Source organism: Watersipora subatra, chromosome 2, assembly GCF_963576615.1.
Source record: "Watersipora subatra chromosome 2, tzWatSuba1.1, whole genome shotgun sequence".
Lineage (NCBI taxonomy): Eukaryota > Metazoa > Bryozoa > Gymnolaemata > Cheilostomatida > Watersiporidae > Watersipora > Watersipora subatra.
Genome location: NC_088709.1, coordinates 58106421 through 58119248, shown reverse-complemented (window position 1 = coordinate 58119248; position 12828 = coordinate 58106421). Strand labels below are relative to the sequence as shown.

The window sequence follows — 12828 nt, the reverse complement described above, 5'->3', positions numbered from 1 at the left end:
AACGTACAGCAACATTACTAATGAATATCGACAACTGAAACAATTAAAAAAATTCTGATGAAGATGGTGAGATCACTCATGACTGATTCCGAAAATTTCATTAAAATATTTTGTTTCCATTGCGAGTTTTAAGACATCAAATACAGAGTGTTGATAAAATTTCGATCAATTTATGTAGGGTTCATTAACCAATATTTTAGAAAATATAAAATAATTGAAAATGGCTGCACTAAATTTTTGTTAGTATTTTTTTGGTTTGGGCATGAATTTAATATGGCAACCTTGTGTTGAAATGCAATGTCATTACTTGCTGGAAAGAAAGCAATAAATCATTGTTAATAATGAGAACAAAGTTTTAATTATTTAACTATAAATTAAATTGATCACCTTGGCAAGCTAATACTTTGATGATTTCAGTGCAACAGGCTTGATAAATCTATTACATACTTTGGTTTTCGGAACTCCAATAGTTAGTGCGACCCTCGACACCATTCTTGCGGCTCTTCTTGAATATTTTAGTAGTAAGCATTGAAGATAAAGAAAATTATTGTGCTTACCAATTAATATCATAGTTGTCTCGATATTGAAAACATATCTTTTTGCAAACGTTAAACAAATTTCGTTATTGGTTACTGTAATTCAAAAGTACTCAGCTTCAGCAACAAATTTACAAGTTTGCTCCTTTATGCAAAACCAAATGCTTTTGTTATCCTGTTTACTAACTGCCATTTCTTCTAAGCTTTGCACAACGGATGGATTTATCTTTATCTAAAAGAAATTTCCTTTTATCTAGATTGATGTATCTGGTGAAGGTGTTCTACCAGATCAAGGTGGTACAGCAAGGAGAAGAAAGAGGTGTGTCTCTTGCAATAACCTTGGAAATGTCACAAGGTCTGGATCAGGTAAAACTACTAAACTTCAAAACTATTTCGCAGCATGAAGTTTGTATTATGAAAATGATTAGCTTTTATTTTTGTGGTTAGATAGTGTCATGCAAGTGCCAAGTATTACTGGTACTTTGCCAACAAACATTATGCTTTTTAGCTAAAGCTTTATACAAGCTAATATTATATAGTACTGTCTCATTATAGCTATTAATAATGCTTGTAGCTTTTTACAAAGCTTTTCTATGACCAAACATATAAATACTTGGGTTTTCTGTTATCAAATCAGTTGTCTCTGGAGTGTGCAATAAACCATTTCTCTAAGGTAATACTCTATTTAATTGCTTCTGTGCAGAAACATAACAGATAGTAAAATATTGACTAATTTGCTTTTTATTTAAAAAAAATTCTTTGAAGAAACTTATGTCTCTATTTGTATTTAAAAGACACAAAAAGGTGCAGTTGCAACAATGATTAGGTAATATGGGTGTAGTCTAAGTTGGCACAAGTTTTGTATGTGTATTAATATGCTAGTTAAACCAAGTACTTTACTTTGTTGATAGACAAGTTTTTGAGACTTTACTAAACACATTTATGCCAAAATACCAAATCATTTGCAAGGTATGCTTTAAATATTAAAAGTTTTTAATTGATCTAATCACTGTCGTCAAACCAGGCTTCAAGAGCTGTCATAGATGCGAGAACTCAAATCCAAAACTTCTACTGTTGCAGTTCTGGTTTATAAAATGTTTTCGACACACACAGCCTTTTTTCTTTCGAATCCGTTACTTCAAGTCTCTCAGAGTAATAACTAGCATAAACATATTATACATTGTCACAAAAACACAAAACAAGTAAACAATAGGCAAATAATTAGAAATAACAATTACTACAAATTAAAAAATTCACTTTCGGCGGTTCTTCTAGGAAGTCTAGTAGTGATAAACAACTGGAGCTCCGTAAATGATGTAGTACCACCAGAAGCAATTACAGACTTGACAGTACAAGAAGCTTCTAAAGAAAGTGGCTTAATTGAACTTAGCTGGACAGCACCCGGAGAAGACCTTAACATTGGCCAAGGTGAGTTCATAAAAGTATGTAATAGCGAATTAAACCCAAACCCCAACATAATAAATTAAATATTGTTTGATAGACACTAAAAGATATGTCGGAACTATCGTCTGTTTGATATACCATACTATAATACAGCATACATTTTGATGAGATCACACAGTGTTTTGCAGCAAAACAAGCACCGCATATGACATAATTAAGTGCAATGGAACACTTTTATTAACTATTTTACATATTTCTGAATATTAACCATTCATGTTAAAATGTGCTCTTTGTTGTTGTAACAGTCAAAATATTTTAAAATAATACTGCTTTTAGTGTCTGGATACGAGTTTGGAGTTGGATTAAATCTTTCTATAGAAACCATGGTTGACCTTGAACATGAAGCTGTTCTCACGAATGTGTCAGAACTTTTGGTAGAGGCTGGAAATTCACTTCGTATGCAGGTCAATGCAAGTAAGTGTTAGGATGAAATGAGAAAATATTGACAAGACATCTTGTGTATCAAGACATCTATATATATATATATATATATATATATATATTTCCCAAGTATGTGCGTTGTATCTCGTATGTCTGTATTTTGGTTATAGATCTCAAAATCTTGATATTAAATTTTTGCATACTGATGGATTTGAGCTCACGGCGAATGCATCAACAAGTTTCTGTTCCGGATTATTTGCCACTGAGCTAGAACACCACAGTGATCAGATACGTTTTCATATGATGTATAGACCGTGCGCGTGCTAATTATCTTAGCAATGCGTTCACGAGTCATGATGCTCCTGTTCAGAAATATTTTGGGATCAAAGTGTACGCAGAGCGATGCTTATTCGTCTTTTCTCGTTAGAGGAGTTATTCGAACCTACGATATTGACAATAATTTATCTCAAACTATAAACTTGTCAATTTGTGTACTGATTATATGCAATAGAACTTCGGCTATCGACCAACTCGGTTTTCAATCAAAGATTTGGAGATTCATTCGTCTCAGAGCTCGAACATAAACTCAGTTCTCGTCTAAGCTGGAATATGCGCATTGGAAATACAACCGCTCCGGAAACAGCATGGAAATATTTGGTAATACAAAAAATTAATTTGGTAAATGGTAATTACAAAAAAGGAACCATCTAGAACGATTTCTCCTTTACCAAAAAAATTTGCTAGGGAGATAACCCCTCCAGTTGAGTTGCCCTAAATGGTTTTACAGGAGGATTCTTCCTTGAAGATGTAAAGTAAATGTGCCATTACTGTTTATATTTTCTTTGTCCTACAATTTTTGATGTAGCTGTTCCGTTGCATTTTTTGCTGTTTCATGATCAACTTCTGCAATAGTTAGTATTGTATCTTAACATTTACTGTTTTTGATGTTTTAAGAGTCAAACATACAAAATCTTTACTTTTATTTTCTCTTTGCATCATCATAAATAGAAAACTTCTTAATAAAATTAAACCCGATCTATTTACCCGATTTTACTTTTAGTTTGCAATATACAGTACAGCTAATATGCTGAACAAACATTTTTCTTATGATTTGAAAGTTAAACTTAAATTTGAAAGTTACAGCTGTCTGAAAACCTTTACGGTTGTTTTTATTTTCTTCTAAATTATTTCAACATAAAACACAAAACGCAAAACACTTCTCTTGCAATATGTAGTTTGAAATTTAGAATGGCAGATGCTGGTATATGTTAAATACAAATCATTTTTCTGTCCAAATAATTTGTTATTAGCCGGACAGCACCGAGTAGCAGAGCTAGTATGTATGTATATATATATATATATAAATATATATATATATATGTATATATGTATGTATGTATGTATGTATGTATGTATGTATGTATGTATGTATGTATGTATGTATATATATATATATATACTCATGCTACAGACAGTACTGTTTGTACTGTTTCGGCTATTGAAACCTCATCAGTGCAGCTCAGAGCTTAGGCAAGGGACTCAAATCCCATTACCAATGAGAGTTGACTTCCTGCCACGAAACAACTAAGTTGCGTCGCAGACTTTAAGAAAGTCAATGTGCTGGCACTAGAGTGCTCAAATCACAAAAGTGATGAGCTTTTGTGAGCTATATATATATATATATATATATTTATATATATATACGTATATATATATAGATATATATAAATATATAGATATATATATATATATATATATATATATACATGTATATAATTCTCAAAGTGTGTTGTATGTTTGCATTCCGGCTGTTGATATAGCCTGAGTTTACAATTATAATGTTCTAATTTTACAGTTCTGTTTTCTAATCAGGATATAGCTAAACCGTGTGCTGATTATTTTACCAATGCGACCATGCATGACAACGGCTTTGCTTTCAAATACATTTGTAATGCTCAATTACTATATCTGGGCTCAAAGCCAATTCTTCCCGCGTGAACTATTCTCCCATCTTTCGGTCAGACAAAGTAAGACATACCATTTTGAGACTTGTACTATTATCGAAGAAAAATAGTATTGTCGTACTTAAAGTTTTGATAAATGTCTTCTGCTGAAACATTTACCCTTTTTCACCCTTTCACTGCCATAGACCCATTTATGCATTTTCTATGGTCGACCGTCACAGACGAATTTTGGTGACGTTCTCAGCAGTTGCGTAGTAACCTAATTTTATTATGCGTTGACAACATAACCAACGACCTTCACGACTTATATAGTATTGGCAGTATTATTCGAAGATTTTTCTATAAAATTAGACTAAAATAATGAAGCAGTTTTAAATTTTCTTTGGAAATTTTCAACTTGAAATGAACATCTTTAGTGTAAGTTTTGCACATACTTCCCGAGTTAGAAAACAGATAATTACTTATATTGATGACATTAGAACCAATCCAGATTCAGATTTTTGCGATTACACAGATAATTAAAGTGGCAGCACTGACTCTAATAGTGATGAAAGTAATGGTTTTGGAAGAGTAAGAAACATTGTAGAGGATTGTTCAAGCTTCATAGCGATCATAACTTCACATAGCTTTAGCAATGCAAAAAGTATAAATACATTGAACTTTTAGCGTAGAACTATTTTTTAATATGTTAGCAAAATAAAATATATAACAAAAGTGTTCTAGATACGTAGAGTTTGAAATTGAAAAAAATGGTATACATACCATGACGCAAAATTGGCAATTTTCAGTCAAATGGCCAGCGTAGGCCGATAGCTAAATTTGTACATGGACGGTTGTGAAAGGGTTGAACACACACTTCTGTGCGATAATTGTTGTTATTAATACAACCTATTCAGTAGTTTATTTTTTTTCAGTTCGTAATAATTTTATCATTGCCAAATTATCATTTATTGTAATCTTAGCAGAACCAATGTAATTTAGCAATTACTTGCTAATTATTTCACGTTTATATCTGAACCCTTTTATAGTTGTTTTATTTTTTGTAATTTATTTACCTGCACAAAGGATTTTTCTCATGATGTAAAGTTTGAAAGTTACAGTTGTTTGAAAAAGTTTTAAACCTTTCGCAGTTGTTTTTTTATTTTTCTCTCAACTTATTTCAACTACACAAAACACTTTTCTTATGATATGTAGTTTGAAAGTGAGAATTGGAAATGTTGTTAAATGTTAAATAAAAATAAATTTTCTGTCCAAAAACTTTTTTATTACCTGGGCAATGCCAGGTACACATTCCGTGACTTTAAATAGTTTGAGAGCTTTTTGTGATAACAAATTCTAATTATTGTACTTGAGAAGTTTTGGTAAATAATTTTGTACATAGGCAGTTTTCAAACTAAACACAGTTCAAGGAACAAATTCAAAAATAAAAGTCATTTTAAGATAAACTTACTTTAGGAAAATTTAGTTTGAGACAAAACCTTTTTAAAAAAACTAAATTTGATGTGAGCAAAGTTGAAAATAAAAATTAGTTCAAGGCTTACTCAACATAAAATAAACCAATTATTTTAAGAAAAACCGCAATTTAGTGATGTAAATTTATAATAAACACAAATAAGGATAAACACAATTCAGCATGAAATTAATTAAAGATATGAATATTAAAGAATAAAGATAATTAGAGATTTACTCTGAACAAGATTAATTTTAAAAAAGCATTTAATTTTATTGTTGCTGATCAGAAATTAAAAAAATACATCAAATATACACAATCAATTATGCTACTTGAACACAAATGCTTGAGTTCTTCATGCACGCACACCCGCATGCGCACACTCACATGCACACTCACACTCATGCACACGCGCACGCGTACACACACACACGCACGCACGCACACACACACACACTTGCACACACATATAATAAACACATACATAATGTACACATACATATAATAAATACATACACATCATTGATATATATGTGCATATAGCTGAAGTTTACATCTACCCTTGCTGAATGCTAAGCCCGATGCTAGTAATAAAATAATCACTCAATGAATTTGAGTGATTTAGGGTGGCACTTTAAACCAGTCTAAATCCTTACTAAAATAACAGCTGGGTCTGAAACCAGTTTAATAATTGCTATGCCTAATGATTTGTCGTTAATTTATGATTATCAAGTGTTCTAGTAGTATTTGTAATTTTGTAAACCCTTCATGTGTGCATATTTAATTGATATAATGAGTATGACCAAAATTATTCCTTTGAGTAGCAATGTAGATACTTGCTAGGGAATAGAATGTTTGCCTACTGACCTGGAGGTTCCCAGTTCAAATTCAGTGACAAGCAAATTTTCATTACTTTAGCTTTATTGCTATAACTAGGTATAAAAATAGATGAGAGAAAAAAGTCTGACATACATATATATTTTTTTTTACAATTTGAAAATAACAATGCAAGGAGTTGGTAAATTTCCAAGGGTTTAGGGTACACAGCTCTAGTCTATATAAAATACTAGCGGCACAACCTGGCATTGCTTGGGTAATAAAACAGTTTTTAAACAGAAAATTGATTTGTATTTAACCTATATCAACATTTCCCATTCTAACTTTCAAACTTCATATCATGAGGAAAAGGTTTTGTGCACGACGACTAAACTAAAAATAAATAAAACAGCAGAAAGTTTTTCAAGCCACTTTAAATTTAAGAATTCAAAACTTTCAGTGACGTACAGTATATCTTTTAATAATGTACTGTAGAACCTTGATTTTCAAACATAATCCATTCCAGGAGGTTGTTCAAAATCCGAGTTGCTCGAGATCCAAAACAATTTTTTTCTTTAGAATAATATTATGCAAGTTTTAATCTGCTCCAAGGCAGAAAAATATTAGAGAATATATTTTTCAAACATTTTACACCAAAGACTGTACTGTATACTGCATACTATAAATCAAAATGAGTAGATGTAGATCGTGTTTAATTTTAATAAAATGTATTCTACATGTAATTATGATGATGAAAAAGACAACAAAAGTAAACATGTTTTATGTTTAGCTCCTAAAACATCAAAAAAATTAAAGGTTAAGATACACAACTAAAACGGCAAAAATTTATTTTGAAACGGCCAAAAATGCAACAGATCAGTTACATCAAAACTTGTAGGAAAAAGAAAATATAAACAGCAATGACCCGTTTACTTTACATCTTTAAAGGAGAATCCTCTTCCAAAACACTTTAGGGTAACTATACTAAAGGGGTTATCTCCCAAGCAAATTTCTTTGGTAAAAGAGACGTCGTCCCAGATGGTTTCTCCCTTTTGTTAAAAATTTACATAGTGTTACATTCTTCTCCTTTATTAACAAATGTTTCCACACTGTTTCCGGAGCTGTTTTAATTCTAGCGCGCATGTTCCAGTTTGATCGAGAACCAAAGTTATGTTTGAGCTCCGAGACAAATAAATCTCAAAATCTTTGATCGAAAATCGAGCTGATCAAGAAATGAAGTGTGCAAGAACCAAAGTTCCACTGTGTGTAACCAGTACACAAATCCCCAAGTTTTAAGTTTGAGATGAATTATTTTCGATATCATGGAGCCGAATAAATTAGCCCTAACAAAAAAAAGACGAATAAGCATCGCGTTGCATATCCTTAGGTCCCAAAATATTTTTGAACAAAACCATCGTAACTAGTGGAGGCAAGGCTAAAATATTTAGCACGCGCATGGTGTATCGGTTATCTGATTACTATGACGTTCTAGCTCAGTAGTAGAGCATCCGGACAAAAAAACTGTCATTGCATTCGTCGTGAGTTTAAATCTATTGAGACACAGAATTTTAATAGCGTAAGTTGCAAGATCTAAAGCCGCAATTACACACAGATCCACATATCCACAGACATACTTTGAGAAATATATATATATAACTAACTAGAGTGTGGAATAGGTTAATTTTACTTATCTTTATTCCAGATTGATGTTTTATTCTGGGGTCACGACAGGTCTGTTTCGTGCTGGTGCACTCTTCAGGTGACTTCAGGTGACCTAATCCACACTCTAGTTAGTTATGACACTCTGCACTTTTTAGAGCGTAGAGTGCTGCTAGCAGTAGGCCTGACAACTTATCTATTATATATATATATATATATATATATATATATATATATATATATATATATATATATATATACTTTGTTTCATATATGTACACTAAAAGTGCTCAATATAAAATAGAGCTAAAATACATAAAAGTATTTGGGTAAAATTATTCAATTTATTACTACAACCATTGGTTTCATACAGCCAGCGAGCTAGCTGCAATCGTCAGGTAGTGTGAATGTGTACAGAGCCACTACCTCTGTGGCTGTGATATATGAATATATATCACTTAACAATATGATCACCATAGTTTATTACAATATGCAATGAATATACATATTTTTTGGTAAAAAAAAATTTATATTCATTGCACTTGTAATAAGTGTAAGTGATCATCAAACACAATATCTTTGATATTCAAGAGACATGTTGAATAATCACAGCTTTTTCTTTTTGAAAACTGAACTGAAAATTTGCCAATAATTAACAAGTTCGGTAGCGCTGTATAATACTTTGCAATTGTTAAAATTTTGTTTTTCAAGCCATTAGAATGCCTCCAGCAATGTCTATATGAACTTCCACTTTTAATGAGAAAAAGTGATTGGTCCCTTTTAACCAAATAGGCCACTGAATTCTGTGGTTGTAAGTTTCACCAGTTAACTAGAGTAAGTTTTAGTAAAGTTTTACACGCTATTCTCCTAGCACTAAAAAGGCGCACTGACTTGATAGTTATTTTAGCAGAAATATTGCATTTAAAGCATGCCTGCTTAGAAATGAAACACCAAAAGTGAATGACACACAGTAAATACTTTTTTCTTAATATATTTGCAATCCTTTAGAAATGTGTGGCTGCTGATTCTGTTCCAGCAATCAGCATGTATTGTATGCTTTGAATCACCACAAAACTGTATACTTGGCCAGGTGCAATCTCTTCAGCAATGGTTGGGTTTTCTGAATCAGCCAATAGCAACGAGACCTACTACTTCCGAGTCAGAGCATATGACTCCAAGAACAATTTTGCCAACTGGTCAAATCCTGCATCTGCTTCTTTCGTCGATCCAGAAACTATGATAATTCTTTTCGTGAGTAAACTCTTAAATCAATATATATAGCAGTACTTTTCTCCTGCATCACCGTAATTTGACTTTTTTGACTATCATAAGCATATAGTTTTTGCTAGCCAGCGAATATTGAATACATTCGTCACAGCTAAAAAAAATTTCTGCAAAAACATTAACTGTAGCCTAAGCGCCGGTTGGCATAACATTTTGCATATAAAAATATATAATATATTATAAAAACATTGTAATAACAAAGAAAATGGGATATATTCTAACAATCTTACAATATTTTACATGTTGAACAGGTGTAGGATGAAAGGCAAACTATTATGATGTTTTGATCATAAGGTTTGATTAAATTTAAAAGCATTGTTCAAAATAAATGTTTTTAAATGTGAAGCCTTTATTACAAAATGATTTAATAACAATATACTTAAAATACAGTAAAACTCGGATAACTCGCCCTCGGATAACTCGAAAACACGGTTAACTCAACGTATTTGTTTGGTCCGTTCCTACGCAATGATAAATGGTTTTAGATAACTCGACCGAAACTCTGTCAACTCGAACGGTTTTTTTGCCAAACGGCTACCGAGACGGTTGTTACTATCGCTTTAGAATATCACTTTGTTCTATGCCATAGAGATAAACATCGACTTTTAGTAGTTCTTAGGCCTCGTTATTACCAACATCGGCAAACTATTTTCATTAACGACTTTTCTAAAGGTATGCAAAAATACAATTTTACCCAACATCCGCTTAGCGATAACCCTTCAAAAGCAAGAAAAGTGAGGTAAAATTTGGATAAATTTAATGTAAAATCGGCAAAATTGATAATGGGTTTTTAATAGTAAAGCACTTTTGCAATAACTGACTTACTGCAAAATTGATCTTGGTTCAAACGCTCGGTAGAAAAATATGTATGTATTTTTTCTGAGCGTTTTAACCGCGATCAAGTTTTGCCAATTTTAATCTGAGAACGTTCTGGCAGTCACATCACCTAAAGCAACAAACAAATCTCAAGTGATAGAAAAATATCTATACTTTCTAATTAAAAACATTTAAAACTTCACACAAGAGACCCTTTAACTTGCAACAAGCAATCTATGCTTTTGATTTATATATAGTTTGTATATATACAAACTATGTACATATATGTACATGTATCTACCGATAAATATGTGTACTTATGACTGTTCTGATAACTCAAATGCTCTAATAACTCGAACACTTTTGCTCGGTCCCTTGAAGTTTGAGTTATCCGAGTTTCACTGTATTTCTTTTAGGCAAGCATTTCTTTGAGCAGAGTAGTGCTCAAGCAAAATAAAATGCCTATCAGTTTTTATGTAATTAAGATAATTAAAAGTCAATTGTGTGTGATTGTAACTAAAAGAGCCTCTCTGATATGCTTACAAGACACCATTTTACGTTCTTGTCTGCCAGTGTAATGTATTTATAGATCCACAGTTTTTAAACTTCCATTATCGCTACATAAGTTTCTGTGTATTTAAACTAGAAATTGATGTTAGTGTGAGTAAGCTTGCTCATTACTCATTATATTTTTCATTGAAATTAATACGGTCAGAAACCTGACAAAGAGAGCTTTCTGGTAAAGGTGTTCTAAAAATGTGATGAAGCTGTCTGTGGCAAGCATTATAGTGCTAGCAGCAGTAAGATTTGCAGACTGTCTCTTTTGATGTTTGCCTACATGAAAGTGCATGTGAATTGGATGAGGAACTTTAAAAGCTTCGCTGGCAGATAGAGACCAATTTTCTAATCAAACAATTTAAGAAAAACTCGATGGACCCAGGACTGGACAATCCAAACAACGGCAAAGAATGGCCAAAAAAATTGCAGTTTAACAAAAGAGTGAAAGCTCTGTAGGACAAAATCTTTAAACAACTGATCATTCTTGCCTTGTAGAATGAGTACTTGAAGATAAAAATGTGAAAGTGAAAGTTTCATTGCTTGATAGCAGCTGAGATGTACAAAGCTTTTACAAAATTACGGCTTATGAAGAGTGATACAAGAAGACAGTTGTCTCAAAGGCGAGAAAAGCCCTATTTAATCATACTTCAACTAGGGTTCAATTATGCTAGTTATGGTCTGTACCAGAAATTACCCGGCAGTGAATTAGGCGGGCAACTTCAGAGGTTGGCATGAAGATTAATGCCTTTATGACATTCCCAATCAGAGTTTGGCGAATTGCAGTATGAAGAACAAAAAAGAAGTGATACTGGCCTGTTTGGATGAATGAAAACTCTAAGCTCAATGCTATTAAAAGGTTTCATCAAATACTTCATATGTTGGGAATACAAAACCAGTTCTTGACAAGAGCAACCCAAACATTTGATTCCGATCTGAAAATAGAAAACAAATGCATTAAGCTTATACTGCACAAATATACAACAGTTAGAAGTTTTCTAAAAAAACTATACGCTTTCGGAAAGTGAGACTTTTTGGATACTGTTTGATGACAAATAATACGATTATTTTGTTGACAAAGCCTGATATTTTACACAGGCGTAATCTCTTCAGGTAAGGATGGGTTCATAAATCAGCCAATACCAATGAGAGGTACTGCTTCAAAGTCGGTACATACGACTTTAACAAAATTTGCCCTATCCGACCATATCCTGCATCTGTCCCCTTTTTCAATCTAGTTATCATGATAGTTTTTTTAGTGAAAATTTGAACCAGTACATCCAACATTATTTATCTTTTTAAGCTTTCATAATCATAGGCAATCTTACGCAAGTCCTCTCTTGGTACAACAAGTGAAGAAACTGTTCTTATTAGCAATTGTACTAGGTTTCTTTGAGCAGTTTTTTAAACATTTAGAATTCCACGAAATCTATGTAGTGATTAGGGCATGCAAAGTTTTGAATTTTATTGATGAACTGAATGTTACATCAAAAGTTAGAAAACTGCACCCTTCACCTTATTAACTGCATACCAATAAAGTTGTTGAAAACAATAAAAAGTTGTTTGATAACAGCTTCCTATTGCTGTTGGCTAAAGGGTTGCAAGAGTATAGGGGTCTTCTGTTACCTAAAATCATAGTAGCAAACCATGCTACACCACATTTTTTTACTGGCAAACTCCCAGCTACTTGATGTTGGGTTGGAAACTTGCCTTCCTGACCAGTAGGTGTGTAAGATGAATCAACCAGTAGAGTTTTCAGCTATGAACATACAATTGATCTTTAGGACAGACAGGAAAAAGTTCACAAAACACTTCAGGAACAACACAAAACCAAGTGACTAGTTCAAAATAATGAGCAGACTCTTTCCTAAGTCTGTGATAATTTGCAGACAATCAGTTACCA

The 12828-nt window shown here is 32.4% G+C and overlaps 1 protein-coding gene across 1 annotated transcript in view; it reads left to right on the top strand.

The window, feature by feature from the left end:
- The window catches only part of LOC137388377 (calcium-activated chloride channel regulator 1-like), a 52651-nt gene that overhangs the window by 27826 nt on the left and 11997 nt on the right, over positions 1 to 12828 (top strand). The window contains exons 15-18 of the mRNA XM_068074863.1: positions 794 to 902; positions 1812 to 1964; positions 2277 to 2414; positions 9361 to 9521. Coding sequence (XP_067930964.1) covers positions 794 to 902; positions 1812 to 1964; positions 2277 to 2414; positions 9361 to 9521 — 561 coding nt within the window. The remainder of the gene's footprint in view (positions 1 to 793; positions 903 to 1811; positions 1965 to 2276; positions 2415 to 9360; positions 9522 to 12828) is intronic.